This window comes from Geotrypetes seraphini, chromosome 9 (assembly GCF_902459505.1).
Source record: "Geotrypetes seraphini chromosome 9, aGeoSer1.1, whole genome shotgun sequence".
Taxonomy (NCBI): Eukaryota; Metazoa; Chordata; class Amphibia; order Gymnophiona; family Dermophiidae; genus Geotrypetes; species Geotrypetes seraphini.
In genome coordinates this window covers 34102170-34122328 of record NC_047092.1, presented here as the reverse complement: position 1 = coordinate 34122328, position 20159 = coordinate 34102170, and the positions used below count along the sequence as shown (strand labels likewise).

At 43.3% G+C, this 20159-nt stretch overlaps 1 protein-coding gene and 1 long non-coding RNA gene across 2 annotated transcripts in view; both read right to left on the bottom strand.

The window, feature by feature from the left end:
- DLD (dihydrolipoamide dehydrogenase) overlaps positions 1-15841 on the bottom strand; it is a 39290-nt gene extending 23449 nt beyond the window's left edge. Inside the window, exons 1-7 of the mRNA XM_033959736.1 lie at positions 15685-15841; positions 13740-13818; positions 10700-10779; positions 9777-9845; positions 7767-7836; positions 7192-7292; positions 2788-2931 (exon numbers count right to left, since the gene is read on the bottom strand). Coding sequence (XP_033815627.1) covers positions 2788-2931; positions 7192-7292; positions 7767-7836; positions 9777-9845; positions 10700-10779; positions 13740-13818; positions 15685-15723 — 582 coding nt within the window. The 5' untranslated portion in view covers positions 15724-15841. The remainder of the gene's footprint in view (positions 1-2787; positions 2932-7191; positions 7293-7766; positions 7837-9776; positions 9846-10699; positions 10780-13739; positions 13819-15684) is intronic.
- A 2236-nt stretch (positions 15842-18077) lies between these two features.
- Positions 18078-19387, bottom strand: LOC117366694. The gene is made up of 3 exons (XR_004540634.1): positions 19277-19387; positions 18820-18980; positions 18078-18353 (listed from the first exon to the last, which is right to left on the bottom strand). It is a non-coding gene; the product is annotated as an uncharacterized LOC117366694 (long non-coding RNA).
- Between the last annotated feature and the right edge of the window lie 772 nt (positions 19388-20159).

The following is a 20159-nucleotide window of genomic DNA, read 5'->3' as shown; positions in this document are numbered from 1 at the left end:
AATATATACATATAATATAAGCAAAGCGTGTTTGTAATAATGTGCTGAAACTTAGCTTGCATGGGTGGTTAGGAAGCAGGCTCACTCCAGCAGGCTCTAACGCGTTTCGCCATTGGCTTCCTCAGAGAGCCTTACAGGGGTTGCCATTATGAAAAACTGGAAAAATTGGGACCGGCTGAATTATAATTTTTGATGGAATTCTTTATGCCACATCTTTAAAATGGAGTGGGTAATAGCCTTACAGCAAGGGCATTTTAAGAAATTTAAGGATGTTTGGGAGCCATTAACAAAATATTGTAAAGAATGAATATTGTTTTTTCCCTTTGAACATACACGTCCAGGGAGGGGGGAAACTTTATGTTTTCTTATGTTTAAAGACAGTTGTTGGGTATGTGGGAGGGGGGATATTTGATATGAAGTAGACTTTGGTAGAATATTAAGTGATGTTAAAATGTAAAATTATTTTTTTTTTAAATTATAGTTTGAATAATACATTATCCAATTATATAAAGGAAAAAAAAGAGAATCTACATACACATTACATAATTCATCATACATAAATCCTTTTTAAGCCCACTAAATGGGGAGACAAGATACTATATTCAACCAAAAAATAAAGAAAAGATAAAGGAAATAATTCTCAGTTCAACTACGTGAACCTTGTATCATTCCTTACTATTTTAGGGATACATCCTCCTCATTACCTTAGCGATTGGTCAATTTCCCTGTGACTCAATTAGCACCTGAAATATTGTTAAAAAAATACCTTAAAGAAGTACTGGGATTGCCCAATGCGGAGAATTTTCCAATAGATAATTATTACTATGTACCTCAAAAGAAAAAAGAATCCGCCCAGGAGGTGGATCATCTGATCACAATAGAAATTAATTTAATTGAATTTTTGGAAGATACACAAGATGTGATTCAGAATCGATCTACCTTGGTGATAACATGCATGAGTGAGATAGATAAAATGTTAATCATGAAACTTTATTTTAAAAATAGATTAACTAAATTTTGTGGTGACTTAGTTAGGATTTTTCCTGATGTCTCCAAAGCTACTCAATGTAGAAGGAAAGAGTTTTTGAGGTTAAAACCTAGAGTTTTGGCTCTGGGGGCATCTTTTTATTTAAAATTTCCTTGCATATGTTTAGTTAATTTACATGATGTTTGAATACATTTTTGGGGATCCCATTCAATTGCAGCAATTTTTGGCTGTTCGTGAGCAGAAATGTAAAATGATTTTATTTTATATTGCACTTATTGAAAGTTTTAAAAATAAATAAAGAATTAAAAAAAAAAAAGAAAGAAAAATAGATATGTTTTTAGAGCCTTCCTGAAATGCAAAGATGATATTTGTCTAATTTGAGGAAGGGAATCATTCCAAATTTTTACACTCTTTCTTCTATGAAAACGTTTGCACCCCAATTGATTTTAGCCCTTCGTCTGTAGAAAATATTTTTTAAAACAATCCAGTGTATAGGAAACAAACTTCTTCTCAATAGCCTAGAAAGCAGCACTCTGGAGTTTAGTGAATTAAAGACCAGTAACAAGGGCCTGAATTTACTACGCACGTTCTTCATAAGCTAAAGGGTTTCCCCATCATCCCCCTAATTCCATAGCAATGCACCTAATGGTAAGCGCCATTTGCATATGTATATTTACTGAATACTAGCATTCACATGCGTGAACATGCATATATGCACACAAGTGCAAGCTGCATGCATATATGCATTAAGAAATGCGCATAGAGGCAGAGCAGATATTTGCATACACAATTTACAGAATACTGTAAGTTAGGTACACACCTGCTGCATTTAAGGATGTCTATTTATGCGTGCCATAGACCTGGCACAAGTGGACACACCTAAATGGAGGCACATTTCAACCGACTTATGCCAGTATTCCTTAAGCATGCTTATGCTTAAAATATAGGTTGACTACCCACAGAAAGTGGGCACCTATATTTTGGTGCACACTTAGACACACAGGAGGCAATTCTGTGTGTCGTTCAGACCCTGTGTGAGATAAGACCATAGAAATGGTCTCGCTCCCTCCTACCAGGAGCAGCCGAGACCAGGAGCACTGGGACTTGGATGCTGCCAAATCCAGATGGGAAACAGTAACTTCTACTAAGAAAGAAACAATGGAATGGGTGGCACGTCCCATTCATCATACTGTGATGCACTCCAACAATACCAATCACTTATTATCACCCCATTATCTATTACTGATCCAGCACTCTCACAGCCTAACTTTAAAAATTAAGAGAACAGTGGTTCATAAAAAGGATCATGCAGTCAGGTGAAGTGGGTGAGCAAGATCATATAGGTCATGGAGAGGGAATACGTAAGGATCGTGTGGACTGCACAAAGATGTGTGGCATTTGATAATGTGTGCTTCATAGAGTAGAGAATGACTCAGGGGTCATATTTTTCCCGTCCACGGAGGAACTCATTTTCCCACCCCGGCGAGTTCTTTTCCTGCCTCAGCCCCATTCCTGCAAGTTCTGTCCTCCTCTGCACAAGCCTCAAACACTTTAAAATCACAAGTGTTCGAGGCTTGGCCGGTTAAGGCAGAGCTTACAGGAATGGAGCAGGGACAGGAACAGCGACAAAACTCAAGGGGACGGGACAGGGAAATTGAGTTCCTGTGGGGACGGGGACAAATTGGACCAAGTACATTGTAAATTGTGCAGCAGAAGCGTCACTGGTTTGGAAAAGTGGCCAAACACGAGGACCACCGTCTAAAACAAAGAGCGCCAAAAGAGTTACTGCTCCTCCGTACCTCGATTCCAGGGAAAGGTGTAACCTCTGAGCCTGTAGCTATGAGGATGTTCTTTGTGTTGATAACTTGAGTGCTGCCATCTGTTTTTGTTACAGTGACTTGATTTTTGCCAGTTATCTTTCCAAAGCCAGGAACATGCACCACCTTCAGAGGAGGAGAACATACACTGACACACCGCTAGACAGCTAAAGAGCAAAAACTTGACATGTGACAAATACAGTCAGCATTATTGTTACAAAGATAGTCAGCCTTTTGAACCCAGATGACCAAGAAATATCTATATATTAATTAAACCGACACCTCCCCCCCCCAAAAAAAAAAAAAAAAGACTAAAAAGGAGCACGTATAATGTGCCATCAAGATCAGAAGCAAACAGCTTGCATATATCTATGAATACTCCTTTTTAACCCTTTTTGGACATACATGTTTATTATATTGTTTATTTTGAAATTTGCTATACCACATTCTCTGGAATCAGATCAATGCAGCTTACACTTCCCCCTCCCCATTCGTGGTTTCGGCAATCGCGATTTCACATATTCGCGATTTTTGGGGAAGGGGAAAAAAAGAAAAAAAACCCACAGTTTAGCCTTCCCCCCAGCGTCCCGGCCTTACCTGGTGGTCTAGCGGGCTTTTGGGGCAGGAGCGATCTTCCTACACTCCTGCCCTGTGGAGATCGCCAAAATAGGAAATGGCTGTGGGGAGTTCCCGTCGTAGTCTCGAGAGACTACGGGAACTCATGGCAGCTATTTCCTATTGGTGATCTGCACGGGGCAGGAGTGTAGGAAGATTGCTCCTGCCCCGAAAGCCCGCTAGACCACCAGGTAAGACCGGGATGCCGGGGGGAAGGCAGGAGGGAGGCAGGGGTGGGTCAGAGCCGGACCAGAAGATATTCGCGATATTTCACCATTCGCGGTCCGGCTCTGCCCCTATCCCCCGCGAATCCAGAGGGAGAAGTGTACTAAATCAGACTAAATATAACTAAAATCAGAAAAAAATAGAAAGGAACTCCAATTAAGATAGGGAACAAAAAACATTCACATTTCAGGAAAGCTAACTGGTTACAAGAAAAGGAAAGAGAAAAATCAAGGATACTATACCAATGACCCAAACGTAGAGAGAAAATAAGAGCTTTAAATAATGGTTGAATTGTGGAAACGATGGGTCAGACCAGTCAATCCTGTCAAAGCAGCTCAGGATTGGTGAGGCCCGACTTTAGTACAGGAAGAGGCGGTCGTAGCATACCGCGAGTGATTTCCTTCACTCGCCAGTGCTCTGGCTGCCCTCTCCTGTCTCCCCTGCTAAAAAACGTATTTGCGGTTTTTCAACATTCGCAGAGGTTCCTGGAAAGGAACCCCTGCGAACTTATGAAATAAAAGGGAAGGAGGAGAAATACAATAATCGAAAGGAAAGTGATACATTGAAAACACAATCTATCTATATACACTTCCCCTTTCGTATTCACAGGGGTTTGGGGCAGAGCTGGCACGTGAATATTAAAAAGCTGCAAATAATATTTGGGCCGGTTCTGCCCCTAACCCCCGCTTCCCCCGGCTATTTTAAGCACTGAAAGCCCCCCCCCCCTTAAGCCTCACCTGGTGGTCTAGCGGGTTTTCGGGGCAGGAGCAATCTTCCTACGCTCCTGCCCCGTGCAGATCACGCACAGGAAATGGCTGCCTTGAGCTCCCGTAGTCTCTTGAGCCATTTCCTGTGAGCTAGCTGCACGGGGCAGGAGCGTGGGAACATCACTCCTGCCCCGAAAGCCCGCTAGACTACCAGGTAAGGCTTAAGGGGGGGGGTGGGCTTACAGGGCTTAAAATAGCCTGAAAAATGAAAATGTATTTTTTTATCAAAAACCGCGAATAAGCGAATCCGTAGATACGGAATTCGCGAATATGGAGGGGGAAGTGTACACACCCCTTTCTAAGCAATACACTTATCTATTCTGTCATCTAATGACAAGATGAGGCAGTTAAACATTATCTACTATTTTGCCCATTATGTACACCACCATGATATGTTTTGTATGGCAGTAAAACAACTGTTGCATAAATAAATAAGGTAACTTATGATACAACTGAAATCAATAAAATAGGTAAAAACTAAATTTTAAGCTATAGCATAATGTGCATAGAGCGGGAGAAACGTCAAATGTGCAAAAACCCAAGACTAGTGAAAGTGTAGGGTAAGGGACTGCCAATGGTAAACCCTACAAGTACAGGCAAAGGCTCCAAAATAATTAAACAGAAAGACTAATCAAGAAAAAACCCGAGTGAAACAACATGTTTTTAGAGCAAGGAGGCCTGAAGGTGAATATATAATGGAAACCCATTCCACAGCATGGATGCTACAATCCGGGTCCCCAGACAAAAGGGGTCTTGAATTCCTGACCCAGATTTCTCGTTGGTGACAAAAATAATAAAGGGGATGGGACAACTTTCCTATGAGGACAGGCTAAAGCATCTAGGGCTCTTCAGCCAGGAGAAGAGACAGCTCAGGGGGCATATGATAGAGACCTATAAAATACTGAGTAAAGTGAAATGGGTAGATGTGAATCTCTTGTTTACTCTCCCCAAAAATACTAGAACTAGAGGGGCATGCAATGAAGCTACTAAATAGTAGATTTAAAACAAATCGGAGAAAATATTTCTTCATTCAACGTGTAAACAAACTCTAGACTTTGTTGCCAGAGAATATAGTTTTGCGGTATACAAACCTAAGGATTAGATTAGATTAGATTGTTTTGCGGTATACAAACCTAAGGATTAGATTAGATTAGATTAGTGAAAGCAATTAACTTAGCGAGGTTTAAAAAAGATTTGGATAATTTCCTAAAAGTAAAGTCCATAAGCCATTGTTAGATGGACTTGGGGAAATCCACTGCTTATTCCTAGGATAAACAGCACAAAATCTGTTTTACTCTTTGGTATCTTGCCAGGTACTTGTAACCTGGATTAGCCACTGTTGGAAACAGGATACTGGGCTTGTTGGACCTTCGGTCTGTTCCAGGATGGCAACTCTTTATGTTTTTATGTAGATGCTTCTGACCTATATAGCCAAAAAATATAACAGTGCTTTGCAAACAATCCAAGAATGGCAACCGTAAACAAAGTAAGACAGCAACGCCCACTAACACAAGATCCATGGGAACCAAGGGTACAATAGCAGAGCGTAGGGCATGCCCTAGAGTACAGCAAACGATGGGGCAGTTCCCCCCCTTCCCCCCCGGAGACCTAGCCAAGGCTGCAATAACAAGTTTTAGCAGAAAGAACAGACCCTCCCTCGCATACTCCCATCCAACTCAACATGCCACACCCAACCAAGCGTATCATACTAGCCACACCATATAATCCCCACAGATCCCACACGTACTCCATCCAAACACACACCAATCACAACGGCTTGAGAGTAGGTAGCCAGCAGGGGATTCCCAAGAGCTGCCTTTGTTGCTTGCTGTGATTTTGGTTGCATTATCAATAAAAATTATTTTTAAAAACAAATAAATAACAAAACAGTGCTTAGACATGATTGATAACACCCAACAACAGTAAGAACTAATACTGCTGCTTTACAGCACTTCTTTCAGGATGACTTCGTTGTGCTATTTAAGGTCCTCAGCGGGCCACCACACACTCAAATTTTTTCATTGTGTGGGGCTTTATGCTCCCATTCGTCATTGGACCCATATATATAATATCAATTATTTATTTTTTGAAAAAGTTTTTGTAGAAATACTAAAAGTACTTAGCTTATGGATTTGACGCTAGCCGGGAGGGTAGAAACATCAGCCACCAACATGTTTCGCCCATGCAATTCTAGGGCTTTATCAAGGCACCCTCTCCCGTTCATAACCGGTTTACTCCCACCATCGCGTCTTAAACGAAAAAAATTTTCAAAATTGTTGGTGGCTGATGTTTCTACCCTCCCGGCTAGTGTCAAATCCATAAGCTAAGTACTTTTAGTATTTCTACAAAAACTTTTTCAAAAAATAAATAATTGATATTATATATATGGGTCCAATGACGAATGGGAGCATAAAGCCCCACACAATGAAAAAATTTGAGTGTGTGGTGGCCCGCTGAGGACCTTAAATAGCACAACGAAGTCATCCTGAAAGAAGTGCTGTAAAGCAGCAGTATTAGTTCTTACTGTTGTTGGGTGTTATATGTGAATGTTCTTCTTTCAAAATTGATTATTAGTGTGCCTAGCGTTTCATTTTAGACATGATTGATGACATAGAATCTGGGATACCTGGGAGTGCTTAGCCCTTCCTAATCTAATCTAATCTAATCCTTAGGTTTGTATACCGCATCATCTCCACGTTCGTAGAGCTCGACGCGGTTTACAGTAGGAGAAATAGGAAGGAACTACAATAGAGGGTTATACCCTGCCAAACAGACTTGCCTTGTTCTGCTTAAACAAATGTGCAATGCCGCTCGTTAAGGATTTTACGGCACCACTTTTCTGCTCCATCATCTTTTCCAGATTCAGGTGCAGTCCTGTAACTGAAAAAAAGGACAGTTCCTTTACACCTCCAAGTATCAGTGGCATGACAGAGTGAAGCCTTTAACCATTCCTTTCTTCCCCTAATACATTGTTTCCCTCTGGTCATGATGTGCCTCCATGCATCCCGATATGTTTATTTTAACACAAAATGTTTCTAAGCCTCAAAGGCAATTTATGCCTACAGTAGCATGGAGACAGGGGAAATGGGGCTCAGTATGCTGAAATTAAACCCACTGCTGCTTCAATTCCTGGGAGCTCTCCCTGCTACCTCTTTCCCCTGTCTCTATCGCCTCATTTTTTTTGCAAAGTAAAAACCAAGCACGGGAGAGCTACCCCTCTGGCTCACCCAGAAAAGCAAGGTGACTCCGTAGAACTGCTTTCCAGCTAATCTTTCAAGGTTAACTTAAACAAGCACAAGAACAGATGTGAATGCCACTACACCAAAATTCTGCTGCTGTAAGCTGCAGTCTTACCTTCAATTCCTCTGCTAGCAAAATCCTTCCCATGAGCCAGGTGGTAAAGGTGGGAGTTGTTCAGCAAGGCCTAAAAATCCATGTCATTGTGTTAGATTATCTTTGCTGGATATTACTAAAAAGAGATGATGTCCTTACCTTGATAATATCTTTTCTAGTGCAATAGGTGAGTCATTCTAGACCAGTGGTTCCCAACTCTGTCCTGGAGAACCACCAGCCAATCAGGTTTTCAGGATAGCCCTAATGAATATGCATGGGGTCACCTTCATTATATGCAAATCTCTCTAATTCATTATGGTTATCCCAAAACCCCAACTGGCTGGTGGTCCTCCAGGACACGATTGAGAATCACTGTTCTAGACAAGAGGGTTCTCTCCCAATGGCTGCGAGCCATCTGCAGAAGGAATCCACCCTGGATTTTTTTTCTCTAACTCTCCTCTACTTTACAGGGAGCTCTGCTGCCATCTGCAGTTAGTACTGTTCATAGACAAAACCACCGAAGACAAAGGCGCGCGCTGACAACCGAGCGCAAGACGGAAGCGTGCGCCGAAGAAAAAGAGTGTTTTTAGGGGCTCAGACGGGGGGTTTTGTTGGGGAACCCCCCACTTTATTTAATACAGATCGCGGCGGCGTTGTGGGGGGTTTGGGGGGTTGTAACCGCCCTCATTATACTGGAAACTTAACTGTTTCCCTGTTTTTTAGGGAAAAAGTGAAGTTTTCAGTAAAATGTGGGGGATTACAACCCCCCAAACCCCTCACAACGCCCCCCACGTGGCGCAATCTGTATAAAGTGGGGTTCCCCCCACACCCCCTGTCGGAGCCCTTTAAAACAGTCATTTTCTTCGGCGTGCACCTCCATATTGCGCTGTTGTCTGCGCCCGCCTTTGTCCCGGCGCGCTTTTGACCTGACACCGTTAGTACCCAAGCATAAAGAGCTCCTTCGACAACAGGTGAAGTAGGAATACTCACGGGAATTTTCCCAAGTATCAACAGTTCTGCTCAAACAAAGTAACATAGGAACTCAAACACTGAAAAAAGCCAACAAAACAAAGGAGCCCAGATAGTGCCTTTGTATGAACGCAAATATATTATAAATATATCTGCAAGGCCACAAAGAGCAGACTGGCATTCAAGATACAAGTTGGGGAAGCATATTCCGCATGAAATCAGTAGGCAGGTGCAGGAAGGACAGGGCAGGAGTCTAGAATGACTTGCCTATCTACTGGAAAAGATATTACCAAGGTAAGGACATAATCTCTTTTTCCAGTGCAATAGGTGAGTCATCGAGATGTCCAAAGCAGTCCAATAAATCTAGGGCGGGCCAACTGTGTCGACCCTCAAACCGAGGACAGAAACACTTCTTCCAGCTTGCGTTCAGAAGCAAAAAAAACTAGATGGCAGCAGAGCTCCCTGTGAAGTAGAGGAGAGTGAGAGAAAAAATTCCGGAGTGGATTCCTTCTGTAGATGGCTCGCTGCCATTGGGAGAGAACCCGCTTGTCTAGAACGACTCACCTAATTCTACTGGAAAAGGTCATTACACAAAAACATACAGGTTAACCCAGCAAAGAACAGCAGATGAAGAGCTACTAGCCCATCCTGTCTGCCCATTTCTCTTCCCTGTCTACCATTTTAGGTAGGTGAATATAAAACATTCCCACAGTAAACCAACACCAGCTACCTTCATGTCTCTGCTCTGTCTCTCAGTTGTGTTCTTACCACACCATATATATATACTTGTCCCAATAATGTCTGAATTCCATTGCAATTCTGATCTCCACCACCTCTGCTGGTAGGCTGCTCCGACCCACCCCTTCCTTTTTCATTCTTCCAAGTCCCATACTCTATCTGACCTCAAAACTCCCTGCTATATCTTGCTAACAGCCCCAAACCTAGTGGATTGTTCTCTGAAATATCCTGCCACTTCTTATGTACTCTTACAATTACAACCATGACCATACCATGCAGGCTATTCCAGCCTGCTTCAATGCCCAATGTAGCTTTATAACTTACCTTGGAAGGAATACAGCCAACATTCAAACAGGTTCCACCCAGTGTTTCATTCTTCTCTACACACACAGTCTAGAATCAAAAGGTCTAATATAAAACTAAAGCAAATGAAATCTAGGTTTCAAAGTAATTTGTGAGTCTAGCTGCTAACAAAGTTTTTATGTGCAAGTTAATGGTATCAGAGCAGGGACCCAGAAAGGAAGGAAAGAAAAAGCATGGACAGAAACTCTGTAAAGACTGGTTTCTAACATCAAAATCACCTCTGCCAGAACTCTGTCCTGTGCATACAAATGATTATCCCCCAGCAGGAAAATCAAGTTTTAATGAAATAGAAAAAGTAAAATGTTGGCCCAACTAAATATGCAGGTAGAGAAAATAGCTTTTATGAGATTAAGCAATGTTGCAAGTTTTCAGAGCTATTGCAATTCATTTTTTAGGCAGCATCTCAGCCAAATATGTAAAAAGAAGCTTTGGGATGAGGGGCTGCTTCTGCTCTAAATGCTCACAAGGTTCTGGTGCACGGCCTAGAACTACACCACCATCTCCCAGCAGAGTCTGACTGCGGCTTAAAAGACTGATGGCAGTGCTTTATGTGGACATGGCTTGTAATCACCAATTAAAAGAACTTGCTAAAGCTTCTTTTGCTTCTAAAAGCTATCATAGTACTACATACTCAGGAGGACACATTTGAATAATAATTCAGAAATCATTTCTTTCCAGCTTTACATAAAACCTGAATTTTCACATGCAACCCATGCAAACTGATCCCACCAGAGCTTCCTCCCGACATCAGTGATATTAAAAATTCCTCAAAGACTACAGCGAAAACATCAGTTACCTAGCACTCAAGGCTCTTCCGAGAGGTGCATGCCCTCACCGAGTATTATGGCAGAAGAAAGCACAGAAGAACCCTCAGACCCTCTTACCTGGAAGCCGAGCTGAGCTGCCTTAATAGCAGCAACGTACCCTCCAGGACCTGAGCCAACGACCGTGACATCAGCATCCACTTGAAAAAGAAGCAGACAGACAGAGCAGTCATACAAGGCTCTCTTGCAGTCTTAAATACACCCATTTCACTTAGACTGTAAAACAAAGATGAACAGATGTGAAGGAGGGTGTCCCATAGGCCACAGGATCTTTCAGTTCAGCTATCCCCCAGTACAGAGGCAGATTCTGTTTAACTCCTGCTACAGGTAATGAGACGGTAAACCCCATCCATAACAAACCTAGTAATAAATTCAATCACATACCCCATTCAAACCACTCTAAAACATTCTGGGAATGATTTGTGGTTGCACCATACAACCACAAATCAACAAAACAATACAGAAATCATTCGCAGTCATGAGAAACCTAAGGCAGGTTCGAAAATTCTTCGACAGAAAACAATTCCAGCTCATGGTCCAGTCCCTAGTCCTAGGTCTCCTTGACTACTGTAACATCCTCTATCTACCCTGCCCCGCAACAATGATAAAACGACTACAAACAGTACAAAACACAGCTCTGAGACTAATCTATTCACAAAGAAACCACGACCACATCACCGAGGCATACCTCGACTCACACTGGCTCCCAATTCAAGCAAGAATACTATTTAAATTCTACTGTCTATTATTTAAATCCATAAATGGTGACAGCCCAGCCTACTTGAACAACCGCCTAATCCAAACTACCACAACCAACAGGAGAACCCAGACACCATTCACATACCCTCCAATCAGAGACATCAAACGGAAAAAACTGTACGATGGCCTTCTAGCCACACAGGCAGCAAAACTAGACCATCAACTCTCCAATCTACTAATCGCAACCCCAGACTACAAAACTTTCAGAAAAGAAATAAAAACCCTGCTATTCAAGAAATCCATGAAGACTAACTAACAATGTATGAAACATTTCAATCCTCTGAAGCAACCCGCTCTACTCTGTAACACCTCTGGACATGTCCAGAAATCCTCTTCTGTAATCCGCCTTGAACCGCAAGGTAATGGCAGAATAAAATCACTAATGTAATGTAATCTCAGTGAAGCAATTACCACTGATATGTCGTTCCATTTACCAGGCAGGTAAATGGAACGACTGGCTGGCTAACATCATCAACCACTCCTCATCTTGCCTCAATTTTAGAAAATCAATAAAAACGAATTTATTTAACCAATTGTAATCTATGAATCTAGTGCATCACTCCTCCCAACCTGTACCTTATTTTTGATGACTTTGCATTGTAACTTCTTCAACATTGTATTGAAACTACTTCGATGACTTTGTATTGTATCTACTTCGCTGATTGTCCAGCGCCTCTTGTTGTAAACTGCCTCGAACTATCATGGCTTTGGCGGTATATAAAAATAAAATTATTATTATTATTATTATATTGACCCTAAATGCTATGACTGGACAGATCTCCAATTGGAGTGGGCAGAAAAGGGTTAAAATCCTGCTTTTGTTGCTCTAAAGAGGTTGGATGCCAGGACCTGTAGGAAACAGGCTCAAGAGTAATCTAAGGAAATACGTTTTTACAGAAAGGGCGGTAGATAAGTGAAATAGTCTCCTGGTAGAGGTGGTGGAGACAAAGATTGTGTCTGAATTCAAGAAAGCATGGGAGAGGCACGTGGAATCTTAGGGAGAGGAGATAGTGGATGCAGAGAATGGGCAAACTGGATTGGCCATTTGGCATTTATCTGCCATCATGGTCCTGTTTCTCTTAACAGAGGAGAAAAGGAATAGAAAAAAAAAAGCATATCACCAGAAATCTCCAGAGAGGTAACTCCCAGTACAGAAAGGAAAAAGACAAGTTGTCAGCTATCATATGCATTAGGTGAGCCTGACAGAGCGAAGAAGGAATGAGACCTTAACCTCTACACTAACAAACCAAGGAGACCTAGACCAACTGCTTTCGCCCACTACATACGGGGAATTCAGAAAACGCCTAAAAACATACCTGTTCCAGAAATACCTAAACAATTGACCTGCTCTCCCTCCCCCCTCCCTATTCCACCTGAACTTACAGCACTGTTATAAATATAATCTGTTATCTTCATCTTATCATAACTTTACGTTGCTATTTATCCCCAACAAGTCCTGTCGGACATTACCTACTAAAATGTACGTATTACATTTTCGCTCAGCAAATTGTATTTCTATACTATTGCCTCCTGAGGTCTCTGATCTCTGTATTTCCTCTGAATATCTACTTATTGTATTTCGCTGAATGTCCAGCACTCTTGATTGTAAACCGCCTAGAAGTCGCAAGATTGTGGCGGTATAGAAGAATAAAGTTATTATTATTATTATATCAACAGGCTGGGCCAATAAACTGGTCTCCAACTGAACTCATCCAAGTACATTAAGTCATTCTACAGTCACCAGCCTGTCTCTAGATAACCCTGTCCTACCCTTGGATGTGAACAGAATACAGGAGTAGTCTAATGGTTAGAGCAGTGGGATAAGAACCAGGGGAGCCCAATTCAAATCTCACTGCAGCTCCTGAAAAATACTAAAGTACATGAATACACACTGCTTTGATAGCTTTTAAGCTTCTCGATCAGGTATCCCCAAAATCCCTCCTTGAGGGCCGAATCCAGTCGGGTTTTCAGGATTTCTACAATGAATATGCATTGAAAGCAGTGCATGCACATAGAACCCGACTGGATTCGGCCCTCAAGGAGAGACTTTGGGGACCCCTGTTCTAGATAGTATATAAGAAGTTTAATAAATAACCGCTCCCCCCTTTTACTAAGCCACAGTAGAGGTTCCTACTGTGACCTGGAGCGCTAAATGCTCCGACGCTCATAGGATTCAGAGCAGTGCCCTCAGGGCCTTTAGGGGGTGGGGCAAATCCCCTGAAGGCCCTGGCCGCACGCCACTGCTACCGATCCAAGCTGTATCTGTAGTAGTGACACAGAGGTGGAAAAATCTGTAGTGGGTTCCCTGATCTATCCTGTTTCCACAGCAGTTACTACTTACATGCTTGATTTGCATATGTTCTCAGCGACACACCAGAAAGCCCCTGTAGTCCATGGGGTATACGGATGAAATGGCTTGTCTTGAAGGAAAAACAGAAACACAAGGACAAAAAAGCAATTAAAAATCCCACTTTAAAAAAATTGAATTTCATTCCATTCAGTATTTATATCCCACACTATATCCTATAATTACTGTACAAAAAAACTTTCCAGGATTTTTGGTGCTGCCTTTTGTAAAAAGAAAGCTCATCTATGGATATAATGCCTCCAGGGGGGGCATCCCAGCATATAGTTAACCTGACCTCAGGATGTGTCCCATTTGGGGGGGGGGGTTAAATTTCACTTGACCAACACCAGGGCCACTATTAGATATGCAGGGGCCAAGGGCGGTCCCAAAAATACAATACTACAACCCCAGTATTGAGCAAACTCCTTGATTGTGTCCAGGGAAGGGTAATTTTCTTTGAGGTTAGCAGCCCCAACCATTTTGTATAGTTGGCTGCTATGATCCAAGGAAGGATGACAGATGCACTGAAGGAGAAAAGTCAGGTTCTTGAGGACACATATTCTGTATGTGGCAACAACCATTATGTTAAAAGATCTTCCCAAACCTGTCCAGGATATGTACCATGATTATGAAGATGTTGCTCAATCATAAATTGCAGCCCCAGTATAAGCGAGACAATGCATCCTACCAGTCTAAATCCTATTCAGTGCTAAGAGCTATTACATTTCTTTGATCAATGATTCTGGTTCTTCGAATGACACCAAGGTTTCAGAGCTGGATTTAAGATTTAGCATCTTTAGTCAGTACCAGTACTTCAGAAAAAGAGTGAAGCCCTAAAGCAAGGAGGACAAAGCTCCTCTTCCACAGAAGTATTTGATGCCTTCCAAATTTAGGACCCTAGGCAGGTGCCTATACCTACTGAATTCTGAGGTAATATGATAAATATTTTAATAAACATTTGGCAGTATCAATATAATAAGCTCGAATAAACAGGCACCAAGATAGAATTCCTACTATTTGAAAGTTTCAATCAGATCCTGTAAAAATCCCATACTCCATCAAAAATTACAAAGACTAGGGGACACTGGATGAAGTTACAAGGAAATACTTTTAAAACCAATAAGAGGAAAAAATTTTTCACTCAGAGAATAGTTAAGTTCTGGAACGCATTGATATGGTAAGAGGATATGGTAAGAGCGGATAGCGTAGTTAGTTTTAAGAAAGGTTTGGACATCTTCCTGGAGGAAAAGTCCACAGTCTGTTATTGAGAAAGACATGGGGGAAGCCACTGCTTGCCTTGTATTGGTAGCATGCAATATTGCTACTCCTTGGGTTTGGGCCAAGTACTGGATTGGCCACCGTGAGAACGGGCTTGATGGACCATTGGTCTGACCCAGTAAGGCTATTCTTATGTTCTTAAGATGCAGCTCACCTTCGAGTCTAAAAGGCCAAAGACTGATCAGGCTTTGCAAAATAACTCCACACTAGCAGAGACAAAGCTAAATCAGCTGGATGTATAAGCTTTTAAGATATTTCCGAGAAAAACAGGATTATAAATTCATAGAGACCAGGAGATAACCCCCCCCCCCCCCCCAACAAAACCAACCCAAGACCGACACAACCTACCCTAATGGCCTGCAGTTAACCCGTTACCCACCTGACCTAAAAAACGATTTACCCTAAGGAAGGGGCACTGGAACTCATAGGCGCCAACATTTCAAAATGATCGAGGGTGCCTGTCCTTTCCTGGACACGCTGAAGGAGCCGGTTCCATACTGAGGATGCAACACCTTCAGAGCTGGCTTGCTCTGCTGGAGCATAAGGGTGCAACATGACCCGGGCCTCCGAGTCCCCAGGATATGACGGGCACCTGCTGCCAGGCCGGGGCTCGTTCTCGCTCCACCAGGCCAGCTCCGAAGCGACGCGGCCCAGCTCTCACCTTGCCCAGGACGCAGTACACCCGGCTCCAGCTTTGCATCGTGGCTCCGCTAACGAAACTTTCACCTCCACCCCCGGCGCCAACGCAGACCCAGCCTCAGGAACCCAAGGACTCCGCCGACTGCGCAGGCGCCAGGGCAGGACGGGACTTGTAGTCCGTGCGCCTCCCTGTCAAGTGCGGATCGTCGATTGGTTGCTGGTCGGCGGAAGGTCACGCCCCCCCCCCCTCCATTTCTGGGGCGGTAACACGGTGGGTGACAGCTGACAGCCATCTTGGTTGTGGGAAGCGACTTTGGAGGCGTAGCTGGACTCCGAGACAATTAAAGAGGCGGGGCTTGGTGGTGTCGCGAGTTCGGGTATCGCGTCCGGGAATCACTAGTGATTGGAAAGCGGAGAGCCGAGAGTTAGTTTACCAGGAACATCCTGTTCCCAAAACTTAGATTGTTGCTCACAGCGCCACCTATCAGGAGCTTTGGGACACACACTTTAGAGGCGTGGCGTGTGCCGTGGTTTCTGTGTAAAATTGTTAACAGCCCCCTTCTTAAACTGATATTAAGGTGCTAATGACGCTATCAGATGCTAGGAAGGAGGCTTTCCTGCTTTTTAAACTTACATCCCAAAGCAGTGTACCGCCTTAGCTAGCGGGAAAGACCCTTATAAAGGCTACTTTTTACCGCTGCTTAGTAAAAGGAGTCCTTACAGAGAAACCAAGGATGGTCCTTGCCAAAGATACAGATTAACCCCTGCAATGCTGGAAAATGCTGAAGGGGGGGGGGGTCTCTTGCGGGTCCTAGCCTCGTCTAAAATCAGTTCTGGCAGATACACATACCAAACCAGATTTTCTAACCAACAACTAGAAAATGCAGGGAAATTGTCTTTTTTTGCATCACAACGAGAGCTCATTTAAATACTAATGAGCTCTTTGAAATGCATTTGCATAGGGTTCTCTGTGGCTGTTATAAGGTTTGGTAATAGCCCCCGAGAACACTTTTGAGCATCGTTGGCCAGTAAAACGCTGACCTACATTGCAGATACCTAGGATTCCAGTTGGCCCAGGGGCCATCAGGCCCTAGGCCCTGCCCCAGTGCATCCCATAATGCACTGGGAAGGAGCAGGCCTGCCATTCAGACAAAGGTGGGCCTGCCAGATGGACGGACAAAGGACCCATCTGTCTGGCCATCACAAAAAGGTTAAAGGGGGGACTATATGGGGGTTGGTGATCCAGGAAGGGTTCGGGTGGAGTTAGGAGGTCTTGGGGTGAGGGGGTCATGGGGATGGGCTGAGTGGTCTGGCAGGGGCTCGGGGGGTGTCCAGCAGAAGGAACTGGGCATCCTGCTGGTGAAGAGCGTGATTACGCGGGGTGTTTGGGGATTTGTCTGGCAGGAGGGATTGGGCATCACTCCTGCCGCGATCGTTACAGGTGCAGGGGAACGGGTTGCCTGGGCCACTGAGCTGATCGTGGCAGATGCGATCAGCTCAGCGGCCCAATTTGGAACTTATACCTGTTTTGACTTCGTCTAAGTCAAAACGCATAAATTCCGTCTGGCAACCTGTCAAACATTTTTGATTATGGCTGCCGGATTTACCTGGACACGTCCTCTTTTTAGACGACTGTCCAAGCGTCCGGATGGGTTTTCAAAACATGGCACTTTGTCCGGGTTTTGAAAACCATTGAACATCTGGACTGCATCTGGAGGGCACGTGCGCGGATGCGATGGGTGTGTGATGTCATCACATCTGCGCATGTGCAGATGCTCTCCAGATGTGGCCCCCAAAGAGACGAGGTTTGTGTGGGGCCAGGGTTGGGGGGGCATAATAGGGCGGGACCGGGGAGGAAGAGGGTGTGGCCGCATGTCCTCTTTTTTTATTTTTTAAATCTGGTAACCCTACCCTAAGCACAGCCTTGCAAAACACTGCAAACAATTATGGTTTACATTATCTGCCTCGTCATACTTAGTGCCTCACTACCAAGGAGCTATTAGACTTTTCTTCCTGGAGTCTGGCATCATGACAAGACCTGTTAGTACATAAGACCAGTGGCGTAGTAAGGTGGGGGGGGGCCACCCCAGGTGCTGTCTTAAGTGAGGGCAAAGGCACCCATCCTCCTCTCTGCCCCTCATGCCCATGTGTGCGCGCCGTTTTCCTTCCCCCGTACCTCTCTAACGTTCCTGGCGCGAGCAGCAACCCCCAAGCTGCTGTCACATTAGCATCGGCTCTTCTTCTGATGTCACTTCCTGAACCCGTGCCTAGGAAGTGACATGAGAGGAAGAACCGATGCTGGCACAACAGCAGCTTGGGGGTTGCTGCACGCACCAGGAATGTTACAGAGGTGCGGGGGAAGGGAAGCAGTGCGCGGCAGTAGGGGATGGAGAAGGAGCGTGTGGAGGTGGAGGGGCGCCACTGCTCCAGGTGCCTTTCGCCCTCGCTACACCACTGCATAAGACCATAAACCTCTTGCAAGAGTCTCTTGATTTGCAATGAAAAATCAAATAGGCAAACTCTCCGATGGTTTAGCTGTTATCAGGGTTTTAACTTCAAGGCCAGATGTGACAGAGAGAATCCTCCATGAAAAAGTTTTATAGCTCTGGGTTGATTTCACGTGCCATAAAAGTAAACAGTAAAAGGAGCCGTGTTTGGACATCACTGTTCAGATTGTTGTCCCTTGCAAACCTGAAATGAGAAATATGACTATTTCAGATGTCTATTAATAAAACATTTTCGTATCATCACTGCTAATTAATGGAAAAAAAATTTAGTGGAACGATAAATGAAGTGGTTGAAGATAAGGTTCAGATATGAAATTCAATCAAACGATTACCTGACTTAGAAACAAAGTAGCTATTAACTCTATATAGGCGTCGATGTTCAAAATAATTTATGAGGCCAGAAGCGGCTCCTGGTCGTTTAAATCGCTTGTCAAAGCTAACCAGCTGCACTTAACCATATAATGCTATGCAAAATGCCCAATTAGCACCCAAGCTGAAACTAGCTAATTTGTGGACATTCCAGGAATAGTCAGCATCTAACCAGCTAAGGTAACCAAATAAATAGGATGACAAGAAACTAAAACGTTCTTCTTAGCTGTTTAAGTGCTAAATAGCATATGTAACCGGTTATGTTTTAGCTGGGCACTTACTGCTTCTGTTCCCCAGTTCAGATCACTCTGGAATTGGAAATGGAGGGTTGTTTCCAGGTCCTTGACCGTGAGCCACCTGAGTTAGAGTTTGTGTGACCTGTCCTGCATCTTTGTATGTATGGACCAACCGATGTGCGTGCTCTTAAACTCACTCGTTGTGTCTAAAGAATGGAACACAAGCCAGAGTTTGATAAATACTTGTGTCAGGTTTATTTATTTTTAAAATTTATGAATCGTTTAAATCTAAGCAATGTACAAAAACATTTACATCCACAATTTCAAACACCAACAAACATTATAAAATGCAGTAATCAAATAAGTCAATCTCCCCCATAAAATTTCCCTAATGCAGAATTATTCAAATAATAACCACAGAATTAGAGAAAGGCGTCCACAAACAACTGTGTTTTTAATAGTTTCTTGAAAGACATACAATCTTTGCATAATCTCATCATACCTGGAATTGAATTCCAGAGATTCTTAGGCTAGCATATTGATCACAGCCTTCACCATGATATCTGGGATTTACTTCACTTAGAAACATAGAATCATAGAAACATGATGGCTGATAAGAAAGGATTAGATAATTTCCTGAAGGAAAAAGGGATAGAAGGGTATAGATAGAGGAATACTACACAGGTCCTGGACCTGATGGGCTGCTGCGTGAGCAGACTGCTGGGCATGATGGACCTCTGGTCTGACCCAGCAGAGGCAATGCTTATGTTCTTATAAAGGCCAAATGGCCCATCTAGTCTGCCCATCCGCAGTAACCATTATCTCTTTCTCTCTCCGAGAGATCCCACATGACTATCCCAGGCACTTGCTTCAGTTATACATTTTAGCTTGACACACTGCAGCTTTCAATGAGTTTGAGCTGTGCATTATCTGAACCTCTATGCTGGTCTCGCGTTCTTTTGAAACTAGCACAGAAATCTAGATCCCTTGAAGGATTCCGCAACTTTCGGGGAGCTGATGCCCTTATAGCTGCATGGATGCAATAAATTACCATAAGGACAGATGGGAAAGCAGCTGTGTCAAAGCAGATGCACACTGTTTTTTCTGCTCTCCAGAGTGAGGAAATACAACTTGCATAAAAGGTTTGCTGACTGCCACTAGTTTTATTCTCAGATATTCAATGCTGGGCCATGTCTGGGCAGGGACATTGAATATCCAGCTAAAATGAATGCAGTTCTGTAAGGCCAGCTAAAACAAATGCAGTTAAGTGCAATATTCAACACTTAACCACATAAAATGAATTGCATAAAGATATGGCTGTGTTTTATGCAGTTGTGTTAACGAGGGGCATTTTCAGTAGGACGTCTAAGTCAAACTTTGGATGT